Raw genomic sequence first — 14,620 nt, 5'->3', positions numbered from 1 at the left:
CGAAGGGTGCGATCGAACCTGTCCCTCCAGCCGAGATGAATTGCGGGTTTTACAGCCCGTACTTCATTGTACCCAAAAAGACCGGTGGGCTACGGCCAATCCTGGACCTGCGCGTCTTGAACCGTTACCTTCACCGGTTTCCGTTCAAGATGTTGACAGCGAAACGCCTTTTCGAATGCGTTCGTCCACACGATTGGTTTGCAGCGATCAACCTGAAGGACGCCTACTTCCATGTCTCCATTTTGCCTCGACACAGACCGTTCCTACGGTTTGCTTTCGAGGGGCGGGCATATCAGTACGCGGTTCTACCATTCGGGCTATCTCTGTCCCCTCGCGTCTTTACGAAGATTGCCGAGGCAGCCCTTGCGCCCCTTCGGCAGCACGGGGTCCGCATCCTGAACTACCTCGACGACTGGCTCATACTGGGTCCCTCTCGAGAGCAGGTTTGCGGACACAGAGATTTGGTGCTCCATCACCTAGCCCGTCTGGGCCTTCGGGTCAACTGGGAGAAGAGCAAACTTTGCCCCGCGCAGAGGATCTCTTTTCTCGGTATGGATATCGACTCGGTCGCCATGTGCGCGCAGCTTTCGAGCGAGCGCGCGCAGTCTCTGCTGACTTCCCTTCGACAACTCGAGGGCAAGAGTGCGGTTCCACTGAAACACTTTCAGAGGCTCCTGGGGCATATGGCATCTGCAGCCGCGGTAACGCCGCTCGGATTGCTTCATATGAGACCGCTTCAGCACTGGCTACGCGATCGAGTCCCGAGATGGGCATGGCGGTCTGGCACGCTCCGGGTCCCAGTGACCCGGGCCTGCTTACAGACACTCACCCCGTGGTCGAACCTCAAGTTTCTACGGACCGGAGTGTCCTTAGAACGAGCTTCCCGGCATGTTGTTGTGACAACAGATGCATCATCCACGGGCTGGGGTGCCATGTGCAATGGACAAGCAGCCGCGGGCTCCTGGACAGGACCCCAGCGCCCTGCATGTCAATTGCCTCGAGTTACTGGCTGTACGGTTCGCCCTGCACCGCTTCCGAGCGTTGCTGAAGGGTCAACATGTGCTATTCAGGACAGACAACACGGCCGTAGTAGCGTACATCAACCACCAGGGCGGTCTACGCTCCCACCGTATGTCTCAACTCGCCCGCCATCTCGTTTTGTGGAGTCAGAAGCGCCTGAGGTCCCTTCGTGCTGTCCACATCCCTGGAGACCTGAACTGTGCAGCCGACGAGCTCTCACGGTTTCAGCCTCTCCCCGGAGAGTGGAGACTCCAACCCCAGACGATCCAGCTGATATGGGAACGGTTCGGCGACGCACAGGTAGATCTGTTTGCCTCCCAGGACTCTTCCCATTGCTCCCTGTATTATTCCCTGACCGAGGGCACCCTCGGCACGGATGCACTGGCGCACAGCTGGCCGTCAGGGCTACGCAAGTATGCGTTTCCCCCAGTGAGCCTTCTTGCACGGGTACTGTGCAAGATCAGGGAGGACAAGGAGCAGGTCGTCTTGGTCGCCCCGCTTTGGCACGGCCAGACCTGGTTCCCAGAATTCTTACTCCTTGCGACAGCCCCTCCCTGGCCTATTCCTCTGAGACCGGACCTCCTTACTCAGAGACGGGGCACCTTTTGGCACCCGCGTCCAGCGTTCTGGAAGCTCCACGTGTGGCTTCTGGACGGGACACGGTAGGTTTGAGTAGCCTTCCACCTGCGGTGGTCGCTACCATCACTTCCGCTAGAGCTGAGTCTACACGACGTCTCTACGCGTTGAAGTGGAACCTCTTCGTCACATGGTGCTCTTCCCGCCAAGAAGACCCCTGGAAATGCCCGATCGGGTCCGTGCTATCGTTTCTCCAGGAGGGGGTGGAGCGAAGGCTGTCTCCCTCCACCCTTAAAGTGTACGTGGCCGCAATATCTGCCTACCACGATCTCCTGGGAGACAAAAAGGTAAGTCAGCACGACCTGATCATCAGGTTCCTGAGGGGGGCGAGGAGACTGAATCCTCCTCGCTCTCCTCTCGTTCCCTCTTGGGACCTCTCAGTAGTCTTAAGTGCTCTGCAGAGGCCTCCCTTTGAGCCTTTGCGGTCGGCCGAGATTAAGTTCTTGTCTATGAAGACGGCTCTGCTGACCGCATTGGCCTCGCTTAAGAGGGTCGGGGACCTGCAAGCATTTTCGGTTGACGAAGCGTGCCTTGAGTTCGGGCCGGCTAACTCTCACGTGATCCTGAGACCCCGGCCCGGATATGTGCCCAAGGTTCCTACCACTCCGTTCCGAGATCAGGTGGTGAACCTGCAAGCGCTGCCTTTGGAGGAGGCAGACCCAGCCTTGGCATTGCTCTGTCCAGTATGCGCTCTCCGCGCCTACATAGACATGACGCAGTGTTTCAGGACCTCAGACCAGCTCTTTGTCTGTTATGGTGGAGAGCGGAAGGGAAGCGCTCTCTCAAAGCAGAGGTTGTCTCACTGGATAGTGGACACCATTGTTTTGGCATACCAGCAGCAAGGCCGACCATGTCCCCTTGGTGTGAGGGCACACTCCACCCGGAGTGTGGCCTCCTCTTGGGCTCTAGCGCATGGCGCCTCGCTAACAGACATCTGCAGAGCTGCAGGCTGGGCGACACCCAACACATTCGCCAGATTCTACAATCTCCGAGTGGAGCCAGTGTCCGACTATGTACTCGCCCCTACGGGTGGCCGGTAATGGGCCAGGCTCAGGTGTCTTCGCTTGCTCGCCATTCCACTCCCAGGACTGGATACGTGCGATATTTTCCTCAGGTGAGCTCCCCGAGAGCCCTGAGCTCCTCCAGCACTGCTTACGCCGACATCAGTTCAGTCTGCCCTTTCGAGCCCAGACCCTCATGTCCGGCCAGGTGCTCCGTGTGCATGGTTCCCCTCCGGCGACCCCCACACGAGTATTCCCACCGTAAGCCTCCTCAGTGAGCAGGTGTCTTTCCCTTGGCAAGTCCCTGCCACCCCTAGGGTTAAAAATCCACCTTCGGCTGGTACCCTAGAGATCTTCCATATGCAACCCTCAGCGGGTCATATGTGTATTCTCTAAGTCCTCCCTACGGTAGGCATCTTGGCATTCCCTCACTGGGATATGCTTCCCAGTGTACCTTGGTATTCCTGTGATAAGTGGGAGTCCTACGGCCTTAAGTGGCAGGTCTCACACTTACGCAGGGCACTGGATGACAGTTGAGTGGCGTTGTTGAATAGGATCCCCCATTCGTTAGTCACTAACGTACGTCGTAGTGACTGAACGAAAGGGAACGTCTCGGTTACGTATGTAACCCTCGTTCCCTGAGGAGGGAACGGAGACGTACGTTTCCTTTGCCACGTCAGCTGTGCTGCCTGGAACGCGGAGTTCAGTCTTGGCTCCTGCAGCAGTAACACAATGCGATGTTGCCAGCGTACTTCCTGATATACCCACGAGGTGGGGCGGAGTTACGCATGCAAATTCCGCATGCCCATGGCATTGGCACTGCCATTGGGCGCTGTTGAATACGAAGAAGATGATTGGCTTCTAAGCGAAACCCCCATTCGTTAGTCACTAACGTACGTCTCCGTTCCCTCCTCAGGGAACGAGGGTTACATACGTAACCGAGACGTTCTGTGTGCACTTTCGTGTCGTCGCACTTTTTCAGACTTATCCACATCTGTTCTTTTGAATTTTAACTTTTAAGTATGGCCATGGTTGCGCGCACACTGCATCTGGGAACTGTCGCCGTCTATTTTGCCATCAATTGATTGGTGTTAAATAAATACTTGGAAATCATTGAACTTCATGTGATCCTAAAAGAGTGATTACTTAAGCTGTCTGCAAAGAAAAAAAAAAGAATCACGTTTTAAAGAAGAAAATTAATCATCCACTGACTTTCAAAGCGGCTACGACTTTCTACTTCGAGGGCCTTGATAGAAATGTAGTGGAGTAAAAAGTACGATATTTGTCTTTCAAATGTAGTGAAGTAAAAGTCATAAGTTTCCAGAAAAAATTATACTCAAGGAAAGTACAGATACTCAAAAAGTGTACTTAAGTACAGTACTCAAGTAAATGTACTTAGTTACTGTCCACCTCTGGGGTGTGGGGCAGATGCAGGTTTACCAAACAGGACCCATGCAGGACTCTACCCACCTTTCTTCTGTGGAACACAAATGGAGATGTTGACATTCTGCCTAATATCTCCATTTGTGTTCCACAAAAGAAAGAAAGTCATACAAGTTTGAAATAAGGAATGAGGTACAGTAAATTATAAAAGACAGAAGTAAAATTTTGTATAAATAATAATAGAAAATAGTAGATTACTTTCATGGTTTGTATTCTGTCATATTGTTACGTTTAAGTGGTTGTTCTCTCCCGCAATCTATGTATCCTGATTTTGTTCAAGTAAAGCCTGAATAGCCTGCAATTGGATCCTATTTCAACTTACCTTTCAACCGCTTGTGAAAGAATACCAGACCTAACTATGGATCTAGCAGCAGTGAAGATTCTCCTCCTCTAGCAGGGGAACCAGTCCCTCAAGAGACACAGTTCCTAGATTTACAACATCTCGTCCACTACGAAGACACCAGCCTGTGTGGAGACAGACCTCGAGGGACATTTAGGGAGTACGGGGACTGGGTACTCCTCTGCAATGGTTTCCCCTTTACCATCAGTGAGTATGAGGAGAAAACCAGCGAGCCAGCCACCAGTTGAGAGACGGAAATTTGCAAACCTGTTCCAGTGAGAGAAATTCCTGAGTCCGTTCCAGTGAGAGAAGTTCCAGAGTTCGTTCTAATGAGAGAAATTCCAGAGTCTGTTCCGATGAGAAACATTTCCGAGTCCGTTCCAGTGAGTGAAGTTCCCGAGCCTGCTCTCGAGAGGAAAATTCCAGCGCTCAGCCCAGAATGTGTTGCACTGTCCATAATGGCTCTGGCTATGTGTGTCTGGGCCACACACATATCCTCTCCAGCCCCTGAGCACAGTCCAGTGTTGGCTCCAGCCACTGAGCACAGTCCAGGGACGGCTTCAGCCCCTGAACACAGTCCAGTGTCGGCTCCAGCCCCTGAGCACAGTCCAATGTCGGCTCTAGCCCCTGAACACAGTCCAGTGTCGGCTCTAGCCCCTGAGCACAGTCCAATGTCGGCTCTAGCCACTGAGCCCGCTCCAGAGTCCACTTCAGCCCATGAGACTGCTCCAGAGTACGCACCTCCCTGGCTACCCAAGATACCGGCACCTCTCTGGCTCACTGAACTGCCTGCACCTCCCTGGCTCCCTGGAGGCATCCCCCGGCCCTCCCTCCCTCCCTGTTTGGAGTCCTTTTGGTGTGAGGTCTCGCCTTCTGGGAGGGGTAGTTATCTCACAGTTTTGTATTCTGATTTGAGTAAGTTTTCATTGTGTTTAGTTCATGTTTGCATGTGTGACCCTGTTTCCCAGTGTGTCTGATTGTTGCATTTAAGTGGTTGTTCTGTCCCGCGTTCTATGTATCCTTTAGTTTTGTTCATATAAAGCCTGAAAACTGCTGCAATTGGATCCTGTTTCAGTACCTTGCAACTGCTTGTGACAATTACATCTCTTGAATTCCTTTTATTTCTCTTACCTAACTGAATTCTTTTTTTTTTTTTTTTTTTTGGGGGGTCAAAGCATAAACTTAACAAAATTTTGTTTGATTTATGCTTGAAATAATAAAAAGCAATTTGCCAATGGGATAAAAAAAAAATAATAATAATAATATTTCTGCAATTTTAGTAAATTTGATTGTTTTAAGCTGTTTAGATTTTTTAATAAAAAATAATAACAGAAAAATACTGATTAAGAAAATTAGTTCTTAAAGCACAGCGCAATACCTTTCATTACTCTTATGAAACAGCAGGATTTAATGCACCTTTTATTTGGTTCTTATGAACACTTGTGTCTTTTTTGTTTTTTGAAGTTCAGACAAACAAATTTGAGAACTCTCTTTTGTTAGAACGCCAGCCCACTACAACATATTCTATTCTTTGTTCTTTCTAGTGAATTAGAGAGGTGTCACTCAAATCAGTGTTGTTTTACTTGCAATTTAGCTGTCATCATCTCTAGCTTTTTAAGAGTGTTTTGAATCTAGCTGAAGACAGATATTTTAGAGCAGGTGCTTGTGAGCCCAAATCTCTAGCTTTTTTATTTAGAGGATGCACCGAAACAGGTTTTGGGTCAGTTGTTCAGACACCTGCGGCCTAATTACTGGCCTTCTCTGTAGGAGCATGACAGGTCTCAGATCAGAGATCCAGACCGCAGAATCCTGATGAGTATGGATCCATGGAGCTTAAACGTGAGCTATGAAGCATGTCAGACTGTTACAGACTCCGCAACCATAGAACTAACTGCTCCTTTCAAAAACCACAACAATAATATACTGACAGGGCAAGTTACATTCAATAAGAAGAAAGAGCAGGGGAGGTGGGTGGCAGAAAAGTGAACAGGAAGGACAGAGCACATGAATATAGTCCCATAAATTATCCAGGCATTCTGGTGGGACAGGCAGTTTAGTGTGTTTTCACTGGAACTGAATTTTAGGAGATGGAGTAGATTAAAATATTAAATCAAGGCCACATCCGTGCAATACAATTGTGCTGCGCCCGTCAAGTGTGTTTGTGCGTAGTTTCATCTACGGCACACGTTTAGTTGAACGCATGCCACACAATACTCAGCAATAAAACACAGAGAGAGATGTTAAAGCGGGAAAAGCAATTAAGTTTAAGTTAGATGGAAAGATTGGACAGAGTCCCAAAGATCTGTTCCAGCTCAATCAAGTAGTCCGAAAACAAGCATATGGGTGATGAAAGCTCTTATCAGTGCATTAGAGCCCAGTGTGTTTGTGGGTGTGTTAATGTAATAGATTTTGCTGTTTTAGCAGTTTGCTGGAGGATTCTGGCTGCCTCTCTGATATTTACACACTGTTACAGTGTTGAGAAATTGACTCTGTTGCTCCTTGCAAATGTACCAGCGTCTCTTAACCTGCTTCTGTCTGTTTGCCACACACAGACCAAGTATGTTGGACAGACTGTAGAGTACATTATATAATTCAAAAGTTTGTGGTCGGTAAGATAGAAAAAAAAAGATGTTTGTGAAAGTGTCAGAAATCACTCTAAAATGCTGAGTTGCTGCTCAAGAAACAATTCTTATTATTATTCATGTTGAAAATAGTTAGTGCTTAATATTTTTTGGAAATCATGTAGCCTTTTTAAAGATTATTAGATGAACAGAATGTTCAAAAGTACAGCATTTATTTAAATTAAGAATTTTTTATAACATTATAAACAGGGGCGCTGCTAAGGGGGGGGGGGGGGGGGTTGGGACGATTCTAAGGGCCCACGCACTTTTGGGGCCCCCAGAGATTGGTTTTATTAGTAGTAACAGTACTAGTAGTAATGTAATAGAAATTATAAATGTATAATCTACCAAACAGTTACAAATATAACAAAATTATGGCTTATTTCGGCATTTCCGGCAAAATCCAGCAAACCGCTCCACTCATGAACCGCTCACGGGTAAAACGACATTTGCTCAAATACCACTTCGACATGAAATTTTTCGGTACTGTAGGCTACTATATTGTTGTAGCCATTAAGAAAAGGTATTTCGTTTTATATTTATGTTTAAATATTATAATGTTATTTTTTTTATGTCTATCTATGTTGTCAATCTATGTTGATTATGAAAAGTGAACAGCATGAGTGAGAATGGACACATCGTAAGATGCGCAATGCCAGGAGACACGGAGTGGGTCAGACATGATTTTGACCACTTCATCAAGTTTTGTTTAGTAGAAAGCCTTTCTTTAAAGTTAATTTCGTTTTGTATAAATTTTATCTTAATTTTAATCAATGTTTCATCAGCCATTTGGGGTATTCTGGGTTGAGCGAGCGGAGCTTAATTGGTCAGTATTATTAAATAGCAGACAAAGATTTTGGATACCTAGGTTGGTGCAGTAGAGGGCCCAAAATCATTTTCTTTCATAGGGCCCAAAATTGCTAGCGGCGCCCCTGATTATAAATGTTTTTGATGTCTCTTACCATCAATTGAATGCGTCCTTGCTGAATAAAAGTATTAACCTCTACTTACTCCATACTAAATGGCAGTGTATATACTAACAGAAAGTCTCTCATTTATAGTTTAAGTATGAACTATGACTCAGATGTTAAATTTCCCAAAGGAAAAAACAAAACAAAAAAAATTCGAAATGTTGCTTAGCAACTAACTGAAATAAATATGTTGAAGTTGAAGTACTAAAAATACAAAAGCTAAAAATTTTAACTAAATAGAAAAAAACTAATCAAAATTGGGGGGAGGGGGTTGGGGAAGCAGGGCCCGATTTACTAAGCAGGGCAATTTACAATTTAGAGTGATCTGTTATCAGAGGTGACTTGTGTCAAATCTAGTTAGCTAACAATGTATTATTTTAAGGCAGAAACAATGAGCTCATTTAAGTCATTATTACAAGTTGTGAACATAATGATTACAATGTATAGAAATTTAGCATTGGGGCATGTTGATAATGATCAATGCAATCTACAAAGAGCAGCACATATTAGCATCTGGACCTGCTTTTTGGGCGTTAAATAATGCCACAAATACCAATAAATTGAGGAGCGCAAACATTAGTAAATCACCTTGCGTGATTCATTTAAATACTCTCCTACCATAAATTTTGCATCTGAAAGGGAAACTCCTACAAATCTCTAGGAAGAATCTGATGATAAATATTTAAGAAATAGCTAACATGTTAAAGCAATAGTTCAATAACAAAATTAAAATTCTCATTATTTAGTCACTCTCATGTTGTTCCAAACCATATTATTTTCTTTCTTAATTGAAACAGTAGGAAGATTTTTTATGAATGTAGTTGTCTCACAGTTACAATGATGGGCAATTGAGGGTTTCAGGAAATACAACAGTGAATGATGACCTAAATTTCAGTCGATCTCAATGACGACCTAAATTTCTCACTCAAAGTTATTGCATACATTCAGAACTATTACATATTTTTGATACTTTTATGCCTCATATATTGAAACCTGAATGCCTCAGTCCACATCCTTTGTAATTACATAAAAAGAACAATTCTTTTGTCAAAATATAACCATATAACATGTTTTACTGTAGTCGGAGAAGTACTATAGAAAAAGAGACAGTAGTGCTTTTCTGCTTTTCTGTTGTTCTGTTGTTCTGTTGTCGAGAAGTAATTTTGTCACATTGAGTTTCTTATTTCTTATTCTCTTTCTCTTTCCTTCTTGTCTGTCTTTGCCTGTTTGGCAAATGTTTTATTGAAACATTCAACTTTTTCCCACTGAGAAATGATTCTGGTTTCTATGACTGATTCAGACAGGAAGTGAATGGATGAATATATATGAAGTTGTCTCCACGCAACACCTGAATACAGATACACTGACATGAGACCTAATAAAAAGTTCTGTGTAAAACTGAAACTGGCAGTATTACATGATAAACGACAGAGAGGTTTATAAATTTACCATAAGAATATTCATTTTCAAATACAAAGCAGGGTTTGAACTGTGTTGACTGCAAATCTTTGTAGTCTAAATCTCTATGTGTGTTTGTGTGTGAGCAGGTGCTGCCCCGTCAGACATGCGGCTTATTCACACACACCATCTTCTATAAAGAGTATCCGGGAGGCCCTAAAGAACTGGACAAAAGCATACGAGGAGGAGAGCTGTTTCTGACCGTCCTGCTCAACCCTGTAAGTGTAAAACACACAGGCACACACATACTGCTATTCCCTGTCGTCTCTGCTCATTTCATCCTATCAGCCTGTTGTATTGTTTTTCTCTGTCTTATTCTATCCTCATACCCACCCACCCCCCACCCCCCTCCTTTTTCTCTCGCTCTCTCTCTGGGTTTCCATGTTAGTGTTGCTTATAGATTTGTTCTCCCAGCATGAATCACTGTTCTTATGTTGAAACTCTGCTCTGCTTGAATCAGCAGCGAAATGAAATACAATAGTGTGTATACTGTTGTGTATGTGTGCTGTGTGTATATACATTAATTCACTGCTTCTCAACTAGTGGGTTGCAACCCAAAATTGAGTCACAAGTCTGTCCTGATAGGGTCACAGACTGCAGGGGAAAAAAATATTGCATCTAGCCATATGGCAATATATAGTTAGGGTAACAAAAAGAGGTTATTAAATTAGAGAAAAAAATGCTTCCCATGGCAAAGGTCGTGCATGCAATTTTGGCACAAATCTGTGTCGTATTTTTGTACTAAAAACAGATTTGTAATAGAGTCCATTGTTGTTAATGTTAACCAAAATTATAACTAAAAACTATTACAAATAATTTTCGGTAATTGGAATAAAGCTGAAATAAAATATAAATATTAAATGGAAAAACTGAAGAACATTTGAAATGTTGCTTAGCAACTAACTGAAATAAATATGATTAAGTTGAAGTACAAAAGTGAAAAAATTCAAGCTAAATAGAAAAAAGATTTGGAGCAGATCCAGATTTATTAAACAGGGCAATTTACAATTTAGAGTTATCAGAAGTGACTGTGTCAAATCTAGTTAGCTAACAATGTATTATTTTAAGGCAGAAACAATGAGCTCATTTAAGTCATTATTACAAGTTGTGAACATAATGATTACAATGTATAGAAATTTAGCATTGGGGCATGTTGATAATGATCAATGCAATCTACAAAGAGCAGTACATATTAGCATCTGGACCTGCTTTTTGGGCGTTAAATAATGCCACAAATACCAATAAATTGAGGAGCGCAAACATTAGTAAATCACCTTGCGTGATTCATTTAAATACTCTCCTACCATAAATTTTGCATCTGAAAGGGAAACTCCTACAAATGCATATGCAATAAGGTCAGTCGCAAAACAACCCTGTCCACGCCTTTTCGGCACAAATTTTTCACTGTGTCTTTAGTAAATCCTGACAGTAGTTTTTATACACAATATACACAACATATATTTTGGATACGATTAATTGTGATTAATCGATTAGACAGCACTGATATAAATACTACTAAAAAAAAAACACTGGTTGAGTCGCCACTGGATGCCTAAAATCCTGAAAAACAACTGTGGAGCATTAATGGATACTGTAGACGGACTGAGAAAGCATCCGTGTGAATCTTCTCCTTTAGCTAAAGGCTATTTCTATGGGTTGACTCATTCCCATGGTACTGCACTGACCTGAAAAACAAGCTGAATGTAATCAGAGATTGTGTGTTCTTACATCCACAAAGATCCTGGTCATCTGCTTATACCAGCAATAATAAACAACCCACAGACACAAATAAAGAGAGGCTGGGTGAAATGAACATAAGGAGTTATGGAGGTGTGAAGATATAGTATATTGTAGTTACGCTGTGTGGAAAAGATTGATCACTTCACACTTACCTTGCCAAAGCTTAAAATGTGTGATACTGCGTTAATAGTGTGTTAAGTGTTTGTCTGGGTGGTTGTCTGAATAAAAGAGGAACCAATGAGAAAGAGATACTGAGAATAATTTATTTTTTCGTAGTGTGGATCAGTGCACTATATTTTTGCACTTGTATATTGAATGTATATTTTATATTCAGCATCATAAGCCAGTGGCTATCAAATTTTTTGCTATCAAACTTTTTTGTCATTATTATGACAAAATGGCCAGACTGGCTTGAGCCGACAAACAAGGTGAGCTTACAAACAAGGTGCAGAAAAGCAGAAGAAGACACACCGGGTGCCACTTATGTCAGCTAAGAACAGGAAACTGAGGCTACAGTTCGCACAGGCACACCAAAATTGGACAATTTGGAAATTGGAATTGAAAAATTGGACAATTTGGACTGGAAAATGTTACCTGGTTAATAATTTAAAAAAAGTTTTTTAACTATTAAAAAAAAAGCTACTTTATTTCACAAAAATTGTAGACACACACACAAGTACCGTCCCACTTTACTTAAAGCTGCAGTCTGTAACTTTGGTTAGAAATGATCAAAAATCCATTTTTGACCAAGTACATAACCAGCCAGTGTTCAAAACTATTTCCTTACCTTAGCCCGATTCACAACGGTAAGCTTGTAATAATGTATTATAGTTCCCTTTCAGTTGGTCACGTTCGACGTACGTCGGAACTGACCGACGAATTGGGATCTGATCTCAGAGACCAATCTACTTCGAGTGTATTAAAAACGAGCCAATGGAGATTGGCATGCGATCCACGGATTCCACGCACCGCCCCGCAGCGCGGGTATAAATAAGGAAGTGGAATGCTTGATCATTGCTTTCTACTTCGGAGCCGAACAGCGAATGTTTTCCTGTTTCTACTAAGAGTGTTTTCAAGACGAGTCTCGTGAGAGGATCTACTGCTTCCAGTGCGGGTGTGACGGCGCGTCTCAGCGAGTGCCGCTTCAGACGGAGATCAGCTGTTGGTTCGCTGGGCGTTTCCATTCTGAGTGCACACACAGGCTTGCACCTTTGTACTGTGTGGTGCCGCGGTCATCTCCCTGAGTGCTTCAGCACATAAAAGAGCAGCTTTTCCTTTCTAAAAGAGCAACACGGTTTGACCCTGCGTCTTTTTCAAGATGTCATTCAAACCGTGTGTTTCTGGATGCGGTCGATATCTGTCCCCAGCTGACGGTCACGTTCGTTGTCTCACGTTTTTGGGCGTTCAGCACGCTGAGGCTGCGTTCATGAATGACTCATGTTCCCATTGCGGGAACATGACCATCGCAGTTTTACGGTTGTAGCGACTATGAGTCAGATAAAATAATAACTCAACGGGGAACTGAATTAAAATGAAAGACTCGAATGACACTATATATTATAAATAATTCAGAATTAATGTTTACCCCTTAACTTATTCGTCCGCCGATATGTAAGAACTTAAAGGGGGCTCTGTTAAAGGGAAACATGTATATTTAGCTCAAATGAATGAATTTAATGAATTCATAGGGAATTTTGAGAGTCTATTTTACAGCCGAGCAAATGACTCTTCTAGCGTTCATTTGAACGGGCCGTAAATATCAACTCTGCAGCGAATATTAATATCCGAACAATAGTGAAACACTATTTAACAGCCAGGTAACTTAGATCGGCAGTTCAAGACATTAAATTGATAAGCACATAACACAAGAACAGTTATCTTTGAATACAAACGGAACTTTATTGATTAATCTAACACATCAAACTAATATCTAACATAAACACACACGCTCGCACATTCACACGTTGCAGAAAGGAAGAAGGTGAGGAAAGAATAAGTTCTAAGAGAGAGAAATTATGAAATCCTAAGCAATCTATGCATTTATGAAACATGACCTGAAGAAACCATTGATCAGTAATTTAACCTCCTATCGTTTCTTAGGCAGGGTTATTACATTTGATCTAATGCACCAGTTCAGCTTGGAATCAAAAAGGCGTTACTTGCGTTTGTGTTTCGCGTGTCGTCTGACAAGGGGGATTCCCTTTTCCTGGCTGGACAGGGGTTTTCCCGGATCTTTGATTCGCTGAAGGTCTGGTCGACATCTGGAGAAGCCAACCACGTGGGGTGTTGGCGGCTGGATGGAAGTCTTGTGGGCGTTGTTTGAAGTTGGAGCGCGCTGTTAGAAACTCGTTGTTGAGAGACTTTTGTGGCGAAACTTAACAGAACCCGAGACTTAACGGAAATAAAATAAACTTTAAGTAAAAGAAAGGAAAGTGAGAGAAAAGCAGATGGCCTGAATGAAATCGTTGTTAACCCATTTTCTCTGTATTGGTCTGTCACGATCGTCCGATCGTCTCCTGGGAGCTCTCCGTTCAGAACTCACTCTGGTCAAACTGCTAGGACTTACCTCATCTCTGAACTGCGAACAGGCCGCGAACCAGCTCGAACCGAACTGGAACCGAACTTGAGCTGAACTCTGCACTGCTTCTGGTCTGAACTGTACAGAACTGAACTTTTCGTTCGTGTTCTGAGATTAAACTCAAACATTTGCCCTACCCCTGGATGGGTTCTGGCCAATTAGGCTTCAGGGGTGACTGTGTCTCCACCCCTCCCACAAAATTGGGTTAACTATAGAATTTAGTTTCCTGCTCTTAAGCAGAGAGTAAATTTGGACCTAATTTCTTACTATAAGGACATGATCAATTCTATAAAGATTTCATTCAGCTCATCTGTTGGATTATACCCATACGAACACACCGGTATCAAACACAATGCTTTTTCATCCACTCATTCAATAGTTACATAATTGCATGAATTGTGAGTAATATACATGCCTAATAGTCTAACTAACGTGTATTAGTTGTAAACACACTAACAAGTTATGTCGAAGGCTATTTGAATGAAAGTCCAATAATCAGTTATTTGATGTACTCCATAAGCTAACAGTTTCTGTGAGCTTACTTGGAGTTTTAGCTGTGTCGTGGAGTTCATTTACCGGTCATTGCAAAGACAGAGGTCTGGTTGTTTCTTTGTCTTGTGACAACCACGAGCCCTTTGTCCTCTTTTAACTGAGTTTGGTGGCGAGTCCATAGGAAGTCAGAACTAGTAGCTCCTGGCAGAATCAAGCCCCCATCTCCCTCGTGATCGATGGTCGATTTCCTGGAGCTGAATTGTGCTTTGTGAACGGGGATGTTCATTTGATCGAATCATTGGAAGATTCATTAACTATGT

The 14,620-nt window shown here is 43.5% G+C and overlaps 1 protein-coding gene across 1 annotated transcript in view; it reads left to right on the top strand.

The window, feature by feature from the left end:
• The window catches only part of ndst3 (N-deacetylase/N-sulfotransferase (heparan glucosaminyl) 3), a 103,334-nt gene that overhangs the window by 45,330 nt on the left and 43,384 nt on the right, over window positions 1–14,620 (top strand). Inside the window, exon 6 of the mRNA XM_079811504.1 lies at window positions 9,580–9,708. Coding sequence (XP_079667630.1) covers window positions 9,580–9,708 — 129 coding nt within the window. The remainder of the gene's footprint in view (window positions 1–9,579; window positions 9,709–14,620) is intronic.

Source organism: Gobio gobio, assembly GCF_949357685.1.
Source record: "Gobio gobio genome assembly, chromosome: 3".
Classification (NCBI taxonomy): Eukaryota; Metazoa; Chordata; class Actinopteri; order Cypriniformes; family Gobionidae; genus Gobio; species Gobio gobio.
This window is presented reverse-complemented; position numbering and strand designations above follow the sequence as displayed.